This window comes from Lepidochelys olivacea (assembly GCF_965140295.1).
Source record: "Lepidochelys olivacea isolate rLepOli2 genome assembly, chromosome: 8".
Taxonomy (NCBI): Eukaryota; Metazoa; Chordata; order Testudines; family Cheloniidae; genus Lepidochelys; species Lepidochelys olivacea.
The window spans coordinates 64,244,630-64,265,169 of NC_140418.1; the positions used below are offsets into that span (position 1 = coordinate 64,244,630).

General features: G+C 40.3%; 1 protein-coding gene across 4 annotated transcripts in view; it reads left to right on the forward strand.

Annotated features, from left to right (window-relative positions):
• Window positions 1-20,540, forward strand: part of CRB1 (crumbs cell polarity complex component 1) — a 159,207-nt gene that overhangs the window by 97,242 nt on the left and 41,425 nt on the right. For 3 of the 4 annotated variants that reach the window (XM_084636292.1, XM_084636293.1, XM_084636294.1), the window contains exons 6-10: window positions 6,017-6,970; window positions 11,084-11,634; window positions 12,002-12,167; window positions 16,914-17,820; window positions 19,926-20,054. In XM_084636292.1, coding sequence (XP_084492418.1) covers window positions 6,017-6,970; window positions 11,084-11,634; window positions 12,002-12,167; window positions 16,914-17,820; window positions 19,926-20,054 — 2,707 coding nt within the window. The remainder of the gene's footprint in view (window positions 1-6,016; window positions 6,971-11,083; window positions 11,635-12,001; window positions 12,168-16,913; window positions 17,821-19,925; window positions 20,055-20,540) is intronic. The other variant, XM_084636295.1, reaches the window with a different exon arrangement.

Below are 20,540 nucleotides of genomic sequence, written 5' to 3' on the forward strand. Positions count from 1 at the left end.
GTTCCAATACAACTGTTAAGATGGGCGGGGAAAGGATAATTACAGATTCTTCCCTGTCCATCCCCAAGAATACATATTTTTAAAGGGCACATTATCATTTAGGTTGCTGCAAGGTTGACTCTTATTTGCATTAGAGTTAGCTTCATTTACACTTTAGACACTGGGAATTATTCAGCTTTGTGAGAGAGATGAGCCAAAACCAAAACACCATATCTGAACTCTTTGTAAGGTTCTGAACCAAAACCCTCAGATCTGAGCACTCTTGAACTTGGAGTTTGAACCCCACATCTGAGCCTTCCCAAGTTGCAGGGTGCTCAGATTTGGTTCATGATAGTGTTAGCTTCAAGCTGCAAACTGGAATCCAGAAACATGGTTTTCTTTCACGCCCATCTCCCTGTAGAACAAATGTGTAGTTGATAAACTTGAATTTTCTGGGTGTGGATGGCAGAACTTCCTCCATAGGTGGAGCAAGCAGAAATTTGACCAACTGTAAAAGCAGCTGCTCGGGCCTTCAGTGAGGATTCAATGCTGATTTTAGCTGACTGGTTGATTGTATTTGACTCCCCTTGCAAGCAGCCATGGAACAGGTTGTTTGACCTCTCTAGCTGAGATCCTGATTCTCAAAATGTGAAACTTTTTGCTTGTACATTGAGCCCATTTGTTAAAGAAATAATCCAGTGACAGTAGCAAACTCCCAAGTGCCATTGTACCAGAGTGACTTTTCAGTAGAGAAATGCACTTTGAGCCTTGTAAAGTACCCAGATACCACAGCATGAGCACCAGATAAATGCTGATAATAATCTTTAATCATAACACGTTACTAGTGTTTCCATAATTTTGTATAAGACTTCCTGAGTTACTTCTGAAAGAGTCTGAATTACTCTGTTCCAAAGCATATGCATTTGTTATATGCATGATCACACTATATACATAACTCTTTTCAGGCTGAAGGGGGTGGCTTAGTTATTTAAACATCAGGTTGCAAACAGCCAGGTCCCATGGCACTCTGGATTCAAATGCTGGCAGGGTCATCTCAGTCCTTCAATCTATCAAGGTAGAGCAACTGAGTTTCCTGTATATGGGCATCTTTGGGACCATAAAAGCCATATGCCTGAGACACAAAGCTCTGACAACCCTGATACTGGGTGTGGGCACTCAAAGCCAGTCTGTGTAACCACTAGACGGGGGAGGGGGGGGGGTGTTGCATGTCCCAGGCACTCAGGGATGTTCTGATATACCATACCCCAGACAGATTCAAATTGCAGGGCTCCTGTAGAACTATGACCACCTTTTAAAGGTGCCCTCACCCCCCAAGGAGTGTGACAGTGCACATTTAGATGGGGCATTATAAGTTATAGCTTGAGAAAGAGTCCAAGTATACATGTCTACTGCGTAAGCAGCATAATGAGTCTTACATTAAGCCCTACTGATCTGGCTTGGGGAAAATACACTGTCAGCTACATCAGCAAACATAGTACGTACATGGAACAAGCTAATCCTGGAAAAGAAGCCCTCATTTCTAGAATTGTTTCAAAATTTACAGAAACTTATTTCATGGACCACATAAATATTGTAAGATCCATTTTACTGCGGAAAGAAATGATTGCAACTAGGATGCAGGCTTACGCTGTTATAATGACAGTATTTACAGGTAATTGGGGTTTCTTGTTGTTGTTGCTAAACTGTGTCTTGGCTCAGACCTCTCAGTGTTTTCTGGCAGTTAGACTGTACTGAACATACAGTTACTGACCTGAATAGTACTTGCATAATATTTAGAATGCATTGAGAAATTGAGATGGGAGGGGATGGTAAATGGATTTCTAAACAAAGACGCAAACAAATGTTTAATTCAGATAATAGCTTTAATTTTAATTATTGAATGGAGTGAAAATTAATGGACACTTGGCAGAATTAAATTTGAATAATTGCTTTTGTCATTCAATTTCTGTGGCAATCACTTGCTACTAATTTTGAAACAAAAAGCTTAATTTAATATTTTAAGAATTTGGTGAGTAAACAGCTTTAATATCTTAATAGCACATTAAAATGCAAAGAAATTATCAGTTTTTTCAAGAACAAGGTCAAATGGACACATTTCATCCAATTTTTTAAATAAATTGCATCATCTCAGATGGGGAAAAATTAAAATATGGTATATGAAGAAAAACATTTTTAAAGTATTCCTGATTTCAAATTGTATTATGAAATAAATGGTGTACAAAAGAAGGCTGGCTAATTTTACTTTTAAAAGAATGTACAATGTATTTAGCTGAGCAGATGCTTATAACTACCAAAACAATTAGCACTGAAGTGACAATTACTATTCCTTCTTAACTAATTTTTGGTCTGTCTCATGGCCTACCTGTATGCAAACTATTTTTTACATGATGACTTGTACACCAAACTGAGATTGGTGAACCACATAGGCAGTTCTATAAATATTGACTAATCCTTTTATCTTGAGTGACAGTGGTCCTTGCTTGCACAGCCAATTGGCAAATAACAAGCAATATCAGCCAGTGCTTGTAAGGAGGTTTAATTATTCTTTTCAGAGTAACAGACGTGTTAGTCTGTATTCGCAAAAAGAAAAGAAGTATTTGTGGCACCTTAGAGACTAACCAATTTATTTGAGCATAAGCTTTCGTGAGCTACAGCTCACTTCATCGGATGCATACCGTGGAAACTGCAGAAGACATTATATACACAGAGACCATGAAAAAATACCTCCTCCCACCCCACTCTCCTGCTGGTAATAGCTTATCTAAAGTGATCACTCTCCTTACAATGTGTATGATACTCAAGTTGGGCCATTTCCTGCACAAATCCAGGTTTTCTCACCCTCCCTGGAAATGGCCCAACTTGATTATCATACACATTGTAAGGAGAGTGATCACTTTAGATAAGCTATTACCAGCAGGAGAGTGGGGTGGGAGGAGGTATTGTTTCATGGTCTCTGTGTATATAATGTCTTCTGCAGTTTCCACAGTATGCATCCGATGAAGTGAGCTGTAGCTCACGAAAGCTTATGCTCAAATAAATTGGTTAGTCTCTAAGGTGCCACAAGTACTCCTTTTCTTTTTAATTATTCTTGAGAACTAAACAGGGATTTAATCTTTGGCTTCTCAGTGGGGCTTGCATGTATGTTTTATGTTGATCTTAATACAAACTAGAATATATATTGTTTGTTATTATTTTTGAAATCTCATATAATACTGCTTAAACAACAGAGATGCACATTCAGACATTGAAATTCTTATGAAATAATGTTTCCTAAAATTTATCCTAACATGCAGGTTCTTTACATTCCAGGGTTTTTCCTTCTGTAGGCAAAGGAACACTGTAGTGTGGTTTCATTCTTGGTCATACATCACCATTAGTAAATGTTCTATTTAATTTAAAAAGTGGAAATGTATATGATTTACAACCAAATGTTCTTTGTTCATGGAATTATTTTCATTACTTAATTTTTATACTGATGTGCACTTAAGGCCTGATTCTCTGCTGCTTTGTACCTTCTGTAGTCATTGACTCCTACACAAAATAAATACAAAGTGTGTGTGATTGCTACTATTCTGACTTCCCACCCACTTACCATGGGTATGAATGACTACACTAACTGCAAAAAGTGGAGAATCAGCCCTTTTTTGTGATACCTTTATGAGTGGCAGGAAGGATAAACTGGAAGGATAGACTCAATGATATATGTGCAGGGCTCAGACAGGTGAAATGGGGATACATAAGTACCTAGACAGACCATATATTGTGCCGTCTACTTTGCCAATTCACGCTATGAAAGGTGTAGTATGAAGTTCTGATCCATACATTGTTAAATGAATTCTGAAGACTCTGAGGGCATACAGCTCTTGGCATACTTAAGCACCCAGCTGATTCTACTGCTTCAATATTACATACATTTTTAGCCCTGACACAAAAACCCAGTGACACCTAAAGGGCTACAAAAGCAGTGCATGATTGAGTTGTACATTGTACACTTGTGGACACTTCATTCGTTATGTTAAAGGCAGAAAAAGTGGGCTACATCAGGAAGATGATGTATTAAAACATCGGCTGAAGCATAGCAGCTCAATGGAACTTCACTTTTCATATAGTCAAATAACTTCTAGTATAGCAAAAAGCAGGACAGGACTACAGCATATAGATTACTGTAAACTGGGTAAGGCAGATATTGTTCTGGCCCCCAGTCAATGAAGGTTTAGAAAGTGAACTTGACTTTAAGAAAGTCGGTCCCAATTATTCCTATTTCTGTCAGGTGTCACTACACATTAATGTACAAATAGACATCTCATGATGGAATATTTATAAGCTAGTTGGGAAATAGACAGACTACAGCAGTAATAGTCCATTGCCAAAACATAAGAGATAGTACTGGCTACATTTGATGATCTGAAGTTTTGTCTGGAAACTTCACACCATAATTTGAGAATGATAAATGACAAGGGTCATTGCTAAGACAGGGGTCTAGCTTTGATAATGATTGAGTAAAGTGGACAGACAATGAATTAGTATGGCTGCTATTCCAAACTAATCAAAATAGTTTAACTTGTTCCTATAATTTCCCTTGGAGGACGTTTGTGTTTTGCTGTAGTAGGTCAATCTCTTTATAGGTTTACATTCAAAGACAGGTACAGTATGTGATAGCAAATTATCTTCAATGAAGGGAATAGTTTCTTATCATATGCTGTTAACTGCACTACAGAGTTCTTATACAGTTCCTGGAGAGCCAACATAGACCAATCTAAGCCAATTTAATTTCAGTGGGAGATATTTGAGTTCAGACACTATTTTGGTTAATTACTTCATAATGATCATACGTTGAAATTATATTTCAACTGAAGAGCTCCATACATTTCATTTCATTCTCTGGAATAAAAACTGGGGAGGAAAATGGAATCTCTGTGTTACAACGCATGTGAGTTTTCAACCAAAAATCCCACTGGGATCTTCTGCAGGCCTCCATGGGAGTGTAAATGGATTTCCCCTCTCCATTGCATATGTACTGGTCACTCGTGAATGATGTGGTTCCTGGCTGTTCTGCATGAGAAGGGAAACTGGGGGATATAGGCCCCATTTATTAAGTTTCAGATCTATGTCAGATATGTATTGTTAGCATCAGAGTGAATCTGTTGAAGGAAGGGAAAGGTCACTCCCGAAATGTCGTGAAGTGAGCACTGAATATCAGAACTAACGGGTCACCCTGGAGAAAGCTGAATCTATAAAAGGAGGAGTGGGGACATGATTATGGGAAAGCTTTTTTCTATTTAAGGTACGTATATGGCCTCCATCACTGTAGTTTCTCAGCACTTGACAATCGTTCATGTATTTATCCTCACAATACCCCTGTGAGTCTGGGAAGTGCCAGTATTCCATACCTTACAGATAGGAACAGAGGCACAGAGAGACTTGCCCTGGGTCACACAGGATGTTTGCTGCAGAGCTGGACTTAAACCAGGTTTCCCGCAGCCCAAGTAGCGCTCTACCCATGGGACCATCCTTCCCCTCAACTGAATGAATGTAAATGAGAAAGAAGAACTTGCAGTCTCTGAGCTATGTATTATTTTATTATTCATACATATTAATGAACAGTTCTTGGCTTTTACCATGTGATAAAAAAAATGTATTTTTCCAGAAGAATTGCCACTTTCACACCCACTCTGCCATGGAAAGCAATTTGTTGGATCACATCTTCTCTCAATTTGATTATACTGCCATTCAAGACAAATTTGTAGCTTGCTCTTTTCTTCATCACTTACTTACCACATGTACAGTGTATGTACAGAGCTTAGCACAAGGCCCTGACCCTGATTGGCACCACTATACACTACTGCAGTACAAAACAATAACAGCATCTATTCTCATTGCTGTCAACCACTGGGGACCAACCATCCCTTGATAAACAGATTCCCCCCTGTAATTAGAGTTCATTTTATTAAATATCTAAAACAGTTTGAGAAAAACTGGCCTGCACTTATCCAATCAAATCTTCTTCTTTTTTTAGGTATTCACTGTGAAGAAGACATTAATGAATGTTACATGAACCCTTGCCAAAATGGTGGCACTTGTGAGAATTTTCCTGGAAATTACACTTGTCATTGCCCATTTGGAGAGAAGGAGGGGATTTCTTTTGGTGGCAGGAACTGTACTGAGGTCCTCCTTGGCTGCAATGACCATCAATGCCAAAACAGTGGTTTATGTATCCCACATCTAAAAAATGGCCACCATGGATCCAGCTGCATCTGCCCACCTGGGTATACTGGAACACACTGTGAAACAATAACCACCTTTTCTTTTGAGGGAAATGGTTTCCTGTGGGTGAACAGTGACATGACCGCTGTACAGGGATCTTTCTATAACATAAACCTGAGGTTTCAGACTGTGCAACCTACAGCTTTTATATTTCACCGCGGGAAGAAAGATACGTTTGTCACGTTGGAGTTACTGAACGGCTACTTACGCTTATTCATGCAAGTCAATAACCAGCCACAGGTTCTTTTGCATATTTCACATAATGTCAGTGATGGAGAATGGCATTCTGTGGAGGTAACCTTAGCAAGAGCTGTTACCCTTAATCTACTTGACAGCTCTTGTATAGAATCATGTGTCAATAAATCTACTGCTGCAATAGATAGTGATCAACTGATGCTTGCATTTCAGAACATATTTTTGGGTGGTTTACGAGAGGGAAACATGAGCAGTGACTCTCCACCTAACATCTATAATATGCATTCGGCACCTTCATTTGTAGGCTGTCTTCAGGACATTGAAATAGACTTGAACATTATTACCCCTGAGAACATATCAAGTGAAACATCTTTAAATGTCAAATCAGGCTGTACGAAACAGGACAGGTGTGAAAACCACCCTTGTCAAAATAGGGGACGCTGCATCAACTTGTGGCTGAGTTATCAATGTGACTGCTACAGGCCCTACACAGGGCCAAACTGTTCAACAGGTAAGATAATGTTTTTGGCATTAGTGTAATAAACACCAGCTCAAAGCATAATCACAAATAACAAATCTGTTTATATCAGTGATGAAATGCCATGACCCTTAAGACCTCCGCTGCTTACTTTCAACTGGTGAGAAAACACAAGAGGTTAGTAGAAGCACTTGTTCATTATTTTCTAGTTCTCTCTATAGGAAGCCTAAATTTCAATCAGGCAGAAAAGTCAAGCTAAATTGATGGGTTCTGCTCATCCAGTGCTTTAATTTTTTTTTAGTTTTAATATGCCATTAAACTTTGGGAAACTCAGGTTTACTGTAGGTGTAGCACCCAGTGACCTAAAGGCTATGTCTACACTATAAGCTAATGGTGTGATTCCCCTGCTCATGTATACATACTTGCCCTAGCTCTCATCCAGATAGAGTGAATATAAGTAGCAGGGAAGCCACTGTAACACTGGTATCAACAGTGGAAGCACAGCTGAGCCAGGCTGACTACAAACCTCTCTGAAACTGGGCTAGCTAGCTTGATGACAGCTAGTGTGAGTACATGTCCATGACAGGGGAATCACATCACAAACTTGTAATATAGACATAGCCTTAGGAGCTTAAGTCCTATTTTTAAAACTCACTTAGGTACTAGTGAGTCTCAGTATCTGTATGTAAAGCAGTACTCCTGTTTTTGAGGGTAAATGAAGAATGAATAAAATATTGAACAAATGAAAAAAATTAGACATTTAAAAAAAAATCATATCTGAGCTTTCACCGGCAGATTAAGCCTGACAGTCAATAGCATCATTTTACCAACCAACCTAGGGAGAACGAACAGCCTGAGGATTGGTAATCGGATCTTTGGTTAGCTGGTTGAAGTCCATCCCAGGGTAAGAGTTACCAATAACTGTTACCATCTGAGAGCTGCCTGGTTGCCTCTGTGAAATGAGTCAATTTCCCACTGAACATGCACCCACATCTCAAAAACCATTTAACTGGCATCCTTATGGGCAGAATCAGCAGAAAGGCCAAAACCTGAATAGGCCTGGAAATTGAATTACCCTCACTTTCCTCCACATTAGGGTTGCCAGTCCTCCAGGATTGTCCTGGAGTCTCCAGGAATTAACAATGAATTTTTAATTAAAGTTTATGTCATGTGATGAAATCTCCAGGAATTCATCCAATCAAAGTTGGCAACCCTACTCCATGTGATCCTCCACGTACGAGCTGAGGGAAACTGGAGGGACAATATGAGGTCCCTGTATTGCTGTCTGCTATGCTCTACCGGCTATGTGGATAAACAGAGTGCGCCATTCTCCAGGGTTGTAAATATAGCACCTTTCTGGAACACTTTGAACTGGACCCTCCCCTCCTTTCTCAGCAAAAGCCTACTGATCTCAGACTGGGAGTTTTGTCTGAGGAAGGTGTGCAGGATTTGGCCCTGTATTCACACACAAATGCCCCCCACCCCTTGGTACAAATTACTAAGTTTCTACTAACACATGATAATTTGGGGATGAATAAAAGACAGTTTATTTTTTAAACCAGGCAGTCTGGAAAAAAATGAAGAGCATCAGCAGTGCCCTAGCTAGATTCAAAGGGCCAGATCCTCAGCTGGTGCAAGTTGGCATAGCTGCATTGAAGGCAATGAAGCTACACTGATTTATACCAGCTGAGGATCTGGTCCCAGGGGGTTATTGGATGTATTTCACCAGAAAGCTGCATCTTGAAGTCCCTTTCAAAATGTTTAAATATTATATCATTTCATGTGCTGTATTTAATAGTTATTGATACCTTATTTCTTTTTTTTTTAATGTAAAATGATAAAGTCTGAGAGGTAATTCTAACAGACTGCTTTGAACTCCAGCTGTAATTTATCCAAAGGTTTGAAAAGCAACTTTGGAGTGTAGGAGAACATCTGGTAAATATGTTTGACTCTTTATATGAAGTGAAATGAAAACCATTCAGGGCCGGGAGAGGCTTATTCTTGCATTAGAACTGTTGAGAATGATTAAAAAGTATTTGGTATTTTTTTCTGCTAACCACAATATTCCTTGCAAATCATACCACCATGCCACTTTGATACATGGATGTTAGATATATGCAGGACTTAAAACAGTATGGCATTGGGGAGGAAGGGACTTGTGGCGAGGGATAACATAAGAAATGCTGGTGTCCTTTTGAAGAAAAGTTGCTGCCAAGGATTTAATTGACATGAGGCAATATTTTCACTACATATACAAAATAACAAACAGATGTTGACTTATTTTGATCAGCATCCAGATGTAGAGACACAAGAGGTTAATATTGACCAAGGGGATGCTAAGTGTCCCATCAAACCCAAGATCAGATTCAGTATTTTTTTTGTGTGTGTGGGGGGCAAAGTAATAGAAAAATTTCAAGTACAGTATTACCTTTTTCTAAGACTCACCCGTCCTTCGGAGGTTGCAAGGCTCCTGTGCTCCAGCTCCTCACTCCATTAGAAATGCTCGCTTTTTTTCACATGGAAAATGCTTAGTTCTCAAGGACTGCCTTCTAGAGAGGGTGCACTCTACAATGCTCTCATACCTCAAAACACCCATTCCAGCAAAAGGGAAGATTTATTTCTACATGTCATGGTTTTAACAAGCAGATAAAGAAAAAAATGTGGATAATCTCTTTCATAAAATTAAAATATTTCATACGTAGTTATTTATGAAATTGTCTATTCAGGAGCAAGTCGGGGATTTATTCCCCTTACTAAATAATATTACTGTGGCACATAGTAACACCCTGGTTGTTAAAGGATTGTTAGGGTTTCCACAGTCAATCCCCTATTTTCATGGGTTTTATAACCGAGTTATAAAAAAAGTCGTGCTGCAGGCAGAAACTTGACATATGAGTTTTACTGCACAAAAGAGGACTCTGACTCTTTAGTTACAGGAGCGATTTCTTTCTTTAAACCAGGTTGACACTTTTTATGCATTTGACATGCTAAAAAAAAATAGCTCTTGAAAGCGTTTAGGCAGAAAGCCTACAATATGAAGAACAAGATTTTGAAACTTAAAAAATGTAAAACGAATAGAAATACCGTGGTTCAAAAAGCTGATGCATCAGAATAAATAGTTTCAATTACAGTGGTTTGGGAGACATTTTCTGTTCTTAATTAAAAATCCCTAGCTTCATTATGGAAAATAGAGAGTGACAGAAAGAGAGGAGTTCTGGTTTAATCATCTTAACTGATAAACACAATTTTTTTAAAAAGTGTCTTGGATTCTAGATCATTTGCCTACCCCGGTGGTACAGCAGTGTCATGTGTTGGCAGAGACTGATCATATATAGAAATGACAATTTGGGAGCCAGAGTCACTGATGGATCTAGGCTGATGCAGATCAGCATAGGTGTAATCTGCCAAGGGAATAAAGGGCTATCACAGCTCCAGAGTGGGTGGTGATGTGTAGAAACCAAAGAGAAAATAAGAGCATGTGCTAAATCAGCATATGCTCTTATCAGCCTCTTTGTTTGGAGACCTAGTCCTGATTTAACATTGTCCACTTTCCTTGATGGGAATGTTTAGGGAGTATATGTAGGGGAAACATTTCCTGCCCTCCCTGAGGATAAATCCCTAATGGTGCATAGGGGTCCACTTGGAATGGGTTACACTTCCCTACGCCAGCAGTAGTGCATATGGTCTTGGGGTGAAATCCTACCCCAGCTGAAGTCAATCACAAAACTTCTATTAACTTCAGTGGTGCCAGGATTGTACCCTTGGTTTTTAGGGGATGATAACAGTTAGGTTGGGCTCAAAATACACCCTTCTTATGACCAGTACAAATAACTGTGCTGGAGTCTGCCCTGAGAAACCATCTGGATACACATCCTCACAAGATGTACAGAAGCTGCAAAAGGGGAAGAATGTGGTGTAATAATGTACCTTATAGCACCAAAATAAAGCCTAACCCTGCTCCCATTGAAGCCAATGTGAATTTTCCCATGGAAGCCACTCAGACCAGAATCAAATCCTTATTTTGTCCTTAAATGCTAGCAGGTGCCTCTCTTTATTAGTGGTAGATGTTTGATCATTGTGCTGCCTGCATTAGTCAATTAGTCTTAAATTATTTTATTTTCTCTCTCTTTCCCCCCTCATTTCAAGAGTACATGCCAGGCCGATTTGGACGTGAGGACTCCTCAGGGTATGCTGCTTTTTCTGTTGATGCTGGTCAGAACGAAAACATGACTATATCAATGTTTGTCCGAACACGGAAGTCTTCTGGCTTGTTACTAGCTGTGAGGAACAGTACATCTCTGTATATAAGGATCTGGTTGGAAGATGGGAAACTAGTCATGTTAGCCTCAAATTCCACCAAATTGTTCGGCACATGGACTGTGAGTGATGGAAATTTTTACTTAATATCATTAAAAATACAGCCAAATAGGGCTGAATTGTTCCAGTCATCTCAACAGCTAGGCTACATTTCTACTCCAATACTAACAGTCCAAAGTAGGGATATTCTCTATATTGGAGGACTACCAGACAAACAAGAAACTGATATAAATGGTGGGTATTTTAAAGGCTGTATCCAAGATTTAAGACTGAATAACCAACAACTGGAATTTTTCCCCATTACCACATCACTGTATTCTGTCATCAACCGAACACTGATCAACGTGACCCAGGGCTGTACTGGTGACAATCTTTGCAAGGTGAGGATGCCATTTCTCAAAGCATGTTTCCATGTTTAGAGCAAGGACTCCTCTTTTGGCCCATGAATGTTCCCATGCAATATGTGACAGTAATGACATCTTAAACAAATAAACATGCTGGTAAGAGCAGATTTTGCTGAATAGTGCTGAACATCGTGGGCATCAGCAGCAAAATATATGGGGTTATGAAAGGTGAGGTAAGGATAACCATTTACTAAACCTGCTATCCATGATTGGAACCTGTAAGGCTTTATAGCTTTCAATCCAAAGTAAACACAATTCCGTTTTATCCCAAGAAATCCTGCCTTCCCTTGTGTGGGACTCCACTGCTACTTGCTAACACTTTGTCTCTACTCTTTCCATTTAGTCCAACCCTTGCCACAATGGCGGCATTTGCTATTCTATCTGGGACGACTTCACTTGCACATGCCCCCCAAACACAGCAGGGAAAGCATGCGAGGAAGTTAAGTGGTGTGAGCTCAGCCCTTGTCCTCATGAAGCACAGTGCCAGCTGGTACACCAAGGATTTGAATGTAGGTACATTTCTATCATCCCTATAACCTCTGGGAAACTGAAAGAACTTCAGATAACGTTGATTTTCATGACCTGTTCAATTAAATCAAGCATTCCAATTCTCATGCAACCCAGCAGAATTTTGTTTGTTGTTAATGATGATAATATAAAATAATAAATAATAGAATCTTGATCACTGCTATTAAAAGTATTATGAATGGAATAATGGGATACTAAAATTCAAGTTTCAGCCATCATCTGTGGCTGATCACAAATTAAGATCCATTTAATCTTGGGCCTCTTTTTTAAAATTACCCTTCCATTTTGAAAGCAGTGGAGTGAGGATTCAGATAATATTGCCTGCAGGGGCTTTACTCTTCAGTTAATCAATGCATCTACTTGGCATGTTTATAAAATAGACCACTTTGTTCCATCAGAGCACCACTGCAAGGAGATAAGAGGATTAATCTTAAGATGTTCTCCCTCCTCCGGAAAGACATGCCAGATGACATACTCCTGCACACTGCTTTATTCCATTTTCTTAAAGTGAAGGATCTTTAAAAGCTATCTTAAGCATCCTAACACTAGCAATGCATTTGAAGGATAGTCATTTCAACTGGTATCTTAATAAAGAGCATGAGAATTCCAAGAAGCTTGTTCATTTGAAAATTAATGACCACTACTTATCATAAGAACATTTGCCAATGTGTTGGATATCGCTTTTCTATTTCCCCTCCCTTGAAATAGCATGGAATTTAAAAAGCACACTGAGATTTTGTTATGGTGTTTTCCAAAAATCATCCTTTTTTCTCCAAAAATACCCCCATGATGCTGTGAAGCAGGATTACTGTACACAAAGTGCAATGGAAGCAGTTAGAATAGCTGACTCCTAGGAACTGAAGAGTTGGTCAGCAAAAGATTTCTAACATAGACGAAACGGAGCACCCTGCAAATAGATCCATATGATGCAGGTTATTGTTGAGACAGGAAAAAGAGGTCAGTCAGAGTGAGTATTAAAACACATTTATATTTTAAAATACATAGTTATATTTATATCCTAAATAACATATTACACATTCTCTTTGATTATAAAAATCTAATAGGTGATATCTTATCAACAATTTTAGCTGATTATAGTGGAGTATAAACATATGGATGGGAAGTAATTGCACTGTTTCCTTTTGCTAAAAAACAAGGCAATCTACATCTTTAGCAGTCTTTAACTTTAGATCTCAGTGTTCTTTTATGTGGCAATGGTAAGGGGTTGCCATAATGGACATTCATAAACTCCTGGGAGACAGATATGTTATGTATCTTTAATTATCTCTTTGTTTCCATGCATTAGTTTCCAAACTTCTATGTAGACAGACATAATAATATTCCCCTAAACTCACAGACAATAGAACTGAATCGGTTTGTTGTTATTATTGTTTATTATTAGTACTGAGGTGTGTAACAAGGGCCTCCACTCGCCGCTAGGGTAATGCCTCCTTCTGGCCACTCTGGGGATTAGTTCACAAGGTCAACGCCTCTCCTAGTGGTTACACACCATCGTTCCATCTCTCTCTCTGGTCTGCAGCCCCTCTCTTCCTCCAGGAAATGCAGCATCTTCTTTGTGACTTGGCCCTTTGGCTAGGTCACTCAGCGTTCCACCCTTCCGAGGTATAGTCCGTCAAGTCTCTACAACATGCAGCCAAGGTCTGTTCAGTCCCCAACTTTGCTGCTTTCTCCCTGGGCTGCTTCCTACTCTGGCACTACCCACTTCTTTGGTGTTTGCCGGCCTCTCTTCTCCCTCATCTTAGTGAGCAACTGTGAGCTACTTGTATCTATAGCCCCCAAACACACCTCCCTTCTGCCAGGGAGTGACTGCAGACTACCTCCCCACAGCTGCCTTCCTGCTATCAGCTCCCTGGCTTTATAGAAGACCTGCCTGTTCCTGCACAGGTGAGCATCCCCTAATTAGGGCTTTTCTCTCGGCCTTCAGCCTAATAAGTTAACTGGCCCATCTGGCGTGCATTAACCCCTTCAGGGCAAGTGTGGGGTGGACACCTAGAAGCCCCAATCAGCAACTGGGGTCCAGCTGTGATAGGTGCTATACACACATATAATAATTTCAGATTCTGCACTAAAAAGCTTGCATTGTAGGTCTATGATGAAACACAACAGGTAGGTAGATGTGGGAGGCAAGAAGTAGATGTGGGAGGCACAAGGTAAGAGACAGATAATTATGATCACTGTCACAAACAGGAGTAACAGCACACTAGCCAGCTAGTCATTGCCAAGTGCTTAATAATGTCCACACAAGAGTGTATTTAAGTTTTTGATTTAAAAAATCTTAGTTGGTTGTTTCTCTGAGAACTGAAGTAAACTTTGAAAATACATACATTACAAACACTGATGTTTCCAAATGCCATAAATTATGCTAGGAAAACTGTTTCTATTCACGTTCCCATTTTATGAGGCACAAGAGTTGGTATGCCAAGAGACATAATGGTACATCCATTGCCTTAGCATTTAGAGTACACAGGCATAATGTGATCATTCACAGTGCTTAGTGTCTATATCTCCATTCCCAAACTATTTCAAATAAACTTACTTTCTAGTATTTACAGTAAAGTGAAGGGCAGATTCTTTTCTCGTGAGGATTCCCATTAATAATCCCTTATTGGTAATCCCAAGGGTTATTTCAGCCAAAATTTGCCACAATTGGGAAAGAATGCCCACAGATATCCTAGCAATCTGCTTTATCTGACCACCACAGCTCTCACAAACCCTAACACCCATACAGATTTGAACTGAAGCATGAATAGGAGACATTTCCTTCTCTCTTCCCTCCCCCTATATCAGAAGTGGGCAAACTACGGCCCGCGGGCCACATCCAGCTTGCAGGACCATCCCGCCGGCCCCGAGCCCCTGGCCAGGGAGGCTAGTCCCCATCCCCTCCCCCGCTGTCCCCTCTCTCCTGGAGTGATGCTGCCATGTGGGCAGCGTGGCTTGTGCCCACCCACCTCCCAGGCTTTCCAATAAGCCTGTCCTGCTGCTCTGAGCTGCATGGTAAGGGGGCAGGATGTCCTGGGGGCAGTTAGAGGACAGGGGGCGGTCGGATGGGGTGGAGGTTCAGGGAGGGTGGTGGTCAGGAGACAGGGAGGGGGGTTGGATGGGGGGGTTCTGGGGGGGCAGTTAGGGACGGAGGTCCCGGGAGGGCGTGGTCAGGGCACAAGAAGTGGGTTGGGGGTCCTGGAGGGCCTGTCAGGGGGCAGGGGTGTGGATAGGGGGACCAGGGGGATGGTTAGGAGTGAGGGGCCCCGGGAGGGGGTAGTCAGGGGACAAAGAGCAGAGAGGGGTTGGATGGGTCGGAGGTTCTGAGGGGGACAGTCAGGGGGCGGGAAGTGAGAGAGGGCCAGGCAGTTTGCGGTGGCACAGCCTTCCCTACCCAGTCCTCCATACCATTTCGTAACCCCGATGTGGCCCTTGGGCCAAAAAGTTTGCCCACCCTTGCCCTATATAATAGCACACACCCTGAAAAAGCCTGGAATGCACATTTAAAATCTGACTGTTTTTGTCTATTAAAATGGACAAAATGCCAATGAAAAATGTCAAATATATGTGTAAAGATCAGATTATCAGGCCCTAAAAATGGACACAATTCTGTTCACTAAACTACACTCACAGCCCTATGCGATTACGGCTATATTCCCCTCCAAGTTCCATCAGTGCAGCATCACTGAAGTCAGTGGAAATATGCCAGTGTGAAATTGAGGGAACATCAACATCATGGGCCTGAATTTCCTTACATTAGTTTTACACTGGTTGTAACTCCACTGACTTTAGTGGAATATTCCTGATTTGTGACAGTGACTCACAATCAAAAGTTGTTGCTTTATATAATCATAATCATCCTAAATTGGTAAACCCCCCTAAAGATACTTTTTCACAAAGGAGAGAAATGGAAGTGGGAGGGTTTCTATTTTTTCTGCAGTTCTGGAACTACTGGGTGTTTACAAAGATTGTAAATTCAGGCAAGTACTGTATCAACAACACATGAACTAATTATTAGACATTCTTTGTAATTCCTACCATTGGCTAATACACCTATTTACCATCTTGGAAAAAACAACACATAAATTAACACCAGTCACTACAGTTCTATTCAGCCTGAATTTCACAAACCTTTACAAAGTTATTTCCCCAGCTCAACAGCTGATGTAAATCATCCCAGCTCCATTGATTTCAGGAGAATTATGCTGATTTTCACCAGCTGAGGATTGGACCTTTATTATTGTTTATTCGTTAAGTGTGGCACAAGACAAAGAAATAGGGCTTGATTCTGATCTCACATGCATTCATTTTATACTAGTGTTTCTCTACCGCCTTCCATGGAGTTACTCCTGATTTGAACAGCCTTACACGAGATCAGAATCAGGGTCACAGTTGCAGCCTAAGAGAGAGTGAGAGTTTAGACAAAAACACTTAGCATGCCGCAGAGGTTACAACATTTAGGGCTAGATCCTCAGCTGATGAAAATCAGCATAGCTCACTGACTTCAGTGGAGACAGGGATTGGCATCTTACTCTTATTTTTTAAAATGAGAAGCCAAGAGGCATAATATTGACACTGATTAGAATTTGCATGCTTCATGGAACGAAGTGGAAAGATTGAAATTACAAGAGGCAGGCAGCCTGGCACAGTGGAGTAGGGAAAATGTTGCAAAGGTATCAATCGTAAATTGGCCTGCTTTCTCAACCGATATTATTATCTTTGCACAGGTGTTGCCAATGCAGTGTTTAGCGGCAGAAGCAGTGCAATATTTTACAGAACCAATGGGAAGATACGGAGAGACCTCACCAACATTGTCTTTGGCTTTCGGACTAGGGATGCTGATGTGATACTGCTGTATGCTGAGAAGGAGCCAGAGTTCATTACCATTCGCATTCAGAACACCAGGCTAGTGTTTCAGCTGCAAAGCGGCAACGGCTTTTACGTGCTGACCCTAGCTAGTTCACAGCCCGTGAATGATGGGAAATGGCACCAAGTGATTCTCTCGATGACAGAACCCCTATCCCAGTCGTCTAGATGGCACATTGATATAGATGATAAAAAAGACACTGCAACGAGTACAGTCGCCACAGGAAGCCTCAACTTCCTAAGAGAAGAAATAGATATTTATGTTGCCGACAAAGCTTTTGACAATCTGGATGGCCTACGGGGATGCATGAGCACTATAGAAATCAGTGGCATTTATCTCTCGTACATTGAAAATTATGACGGTCACACAAAAAAACCTCAAGAAGAGCAATTCCTCAAAATATCTGCAAATTCTGTTGTTACTGGCTGTTTGCAATTGGATGCCTGCAGCTCTGATCCCTGTATGCACGATGGGATATGTGAAGACTTATATAGTTACTATCGTTGTACGTGTCCCAAGGGATGGACTGGCATGCACTGTGAAACCAGCATTGATGAATGCTTTTCAAACCCCTGCATTCATGGAAACTGCTTGGATAGAATCGCATCCTATGAGTGCAGATGTGACCCTGGTTATACTGGGGTAAACTGTGAAGAGGACATAGACAACTGCCGTGGTCACCTGTGTGCAAATGGGGCAACTTGCATAGACGGAGTTAACACTTATTCCTGCCTGTGTGCTGGTAACTTCACTGGAAAATTTTGCAGGTATTATAAATAAGAAAGCTTCAGAAGCTAAAAGAAAAGGAGTACTTGTGGCACCTTAGAAAGCTTCTGCTCAAATAAATTGGTTAGTCTCTAAGGTGCCACAAGTCCTCCTTTTCTTTTTGCGAATACAGACTAACACGGCTGTTACTCTGAAACCTGTCAGAAGCTAAAGAAACTCCTGCCATCGGAGCTCACCTCTCAGATGTTTTCCAAATTGTTTAAATTAAACTGAGAAAAGATCAACCCCTACATCAATCCTACATTAATACTGAGGCCACGCTTACACAATGGGTCCTACAGCAGTATAGCCGTGGCACAAAGCTGTGCCACTGTAGTACCACAGCATGGATGCAAAGAAAGGGTTTTTTCTGTCACTGTAACTAGTGATGGTAACTCCCCTAGTGGTGGTAACTAGGTCAACCGAAGCATTGTGCTGTTGACCTGCTGTTGGCCAAATCTACACCAGCGATTACGAAGGCATAGCTACAACACTCAGGGATGGGAATTGTTCACACCTCTGAGCTCCATAGTTATGTCAACCTAAATTTAAGTAGAACAGGACTTAGGTTTTCCCTGCAGAATTATTACCCCACAGACATTCACATTTCAAAGGAATCTAGGGAAATTGTGCAGATCTTGTATTCTGTTGGATCACCAATATAATGTGTACATATTCAGGTAAATCCAAATAACATGTACTTTGCATTTGTCTCTGGGTAAAATTTTCAAAAGCATCCAAGTTACTTAGGAACTTTGGCTCCTAATTCACATAATTTTGTTTGTCTGTTGGTTGAAAAGGCTCTTTTAGTGTCTCTGGAAGCCATTTATGGGGCCAAAATAATAGGAAATTGCTTTCCTCACAGAACTTCCACCATCCAGAATTGAAATGTAATGAGGAGACCAGAGACGGCTTTATTTCAGCCCCATACATGGCTCCTTGAGATGACAGAAACTGACTGCACTGGGAGTTTTGCCTGAATAAGGACTTGCAGGATTAGTCCAATAAACTTGAAGACAAATAAAATACTGGGTCCCTTTTGTTCTTAATTGGTATAGAGACTGGACCATAAGGAATTATAGTCCATTGTCTTCAATGGAGTTACACTGATTTACACCAGCTGAAGATCTGGCCCTCTAATTTCATTTAAAACTCAGACAAACTTGAAAACAATATATTTTGAGCCATTACCAAATTTTGTTTTTGCATTTGACATACTATGTCCTATACACAGATTCTTTCAGATAAAGTGCTAAATTATATTGCTACCAAATAGCTCCAAGACACTCACCTAAACAAAGGATTTGGCCCATTTTTTGCCTCAGAGTGAATTATTAAATTCGTATTACTGGAGCTTGGGAAAGCCAGTTGAACTGATGTGAAATTAAGTTTTTGAGATTCACTGTTGCTTGGTATCACACTTTCCTTCCTTTGTAGACACCCCCTGAATTTCACTCAGCAGCAAAGATAATAAGTATGCCAGATAGCAATTGAATAGATGCATACAGGTCTGGAGCGTTGTTCCCTGCAAGAAAACTGTGCAGACCGTAGAAGATGTCTGTCTACATGCAGTGCATCCTTCTAGAGATTCACAGCTGTGTGCTGATTTACAGCCAGATTGTGCCACCCTTACTCACATTGAATAGTACCTTACCCAAAGAGCCACTGAAGCTGATAGGCACCTTTGTGAAGTAAAGTACAGCTTACTGTGAGCCCAATGACAGGTTTCAGAGTAGCAGCTGTGTTAGTCTGTATCCGCAGAAAGAACAGGAATACTTGTGGCACCTTAGAGACTAACCAATTTATTTGACATGTTCCATTCTATGCATGCGATGAAGTGAGCTGTAGCCCACAAAAGCTTATGCTCAAATAAATTTGTTAGTCTCTAAGGTGCCACAAGTACTCCTGTTGTTTTTGTGAGCCCAATGCTATTAGAATTTGACCCTTATTAAAGCAATTCATCTGTAAAACAGAAAACCTAAACGCATTCAACTGAAACAGACTAGCATTTTAATATGGTGTTAAATAAATGAATGAGGGAAAATTAGATTTTACCTGAAATAAATAAAGAGTTATTAATTGCTGCTGTTGTCTCTTATTCATCTAGGCACATCAGGCTTCCTTTTTCCGTCTGTGGGAATGAGAAGAGAAATCTCACTTGTTACAATTATGGCAACTGTACTGAGCTCAAAGGCGAGTTGAGATGTATGTGCCTGCCAGGCTTTAGTGGAGAACGGTGAGACACTTCAGAACTTTATGTGCACTTTCCCTCAGCAGGTTATTGTAGGAATATTGGATTGTCTTTTTCCAACATGAGTTCCAGAATGGCTCCTTTTTGGATATCCAAAATTAGTGATTGAAATGGTATCTCACCTGCTGCAGACTTCCTGCAGCAATGAGACACAGTTCAGTCTATTCAAAATGAGCTAGAGTTAGAACTGGGCAAAATGTTTTTGATTCATGTTATTTGCAAAAAAAACAACAACAAAAAACAGTTTCAGGTCAACTGAAATTATTTTTGAATTCAGGTCAAATTTGCCAAATAGTTTGGCTGGAAATTTAAAATAAAAAGTTTGGAAAAGTCTAAACATGTTGTTTTGATATTGTTAAAATGAAACATTCCAATTTTTCATTTTGAAACAACAAACGTTTCATTTTGAAATTTGCCTATATTTTATTTTTTTTAAGTGTTAAAAAACTCAAAAAAGAAACAAAATGTTTT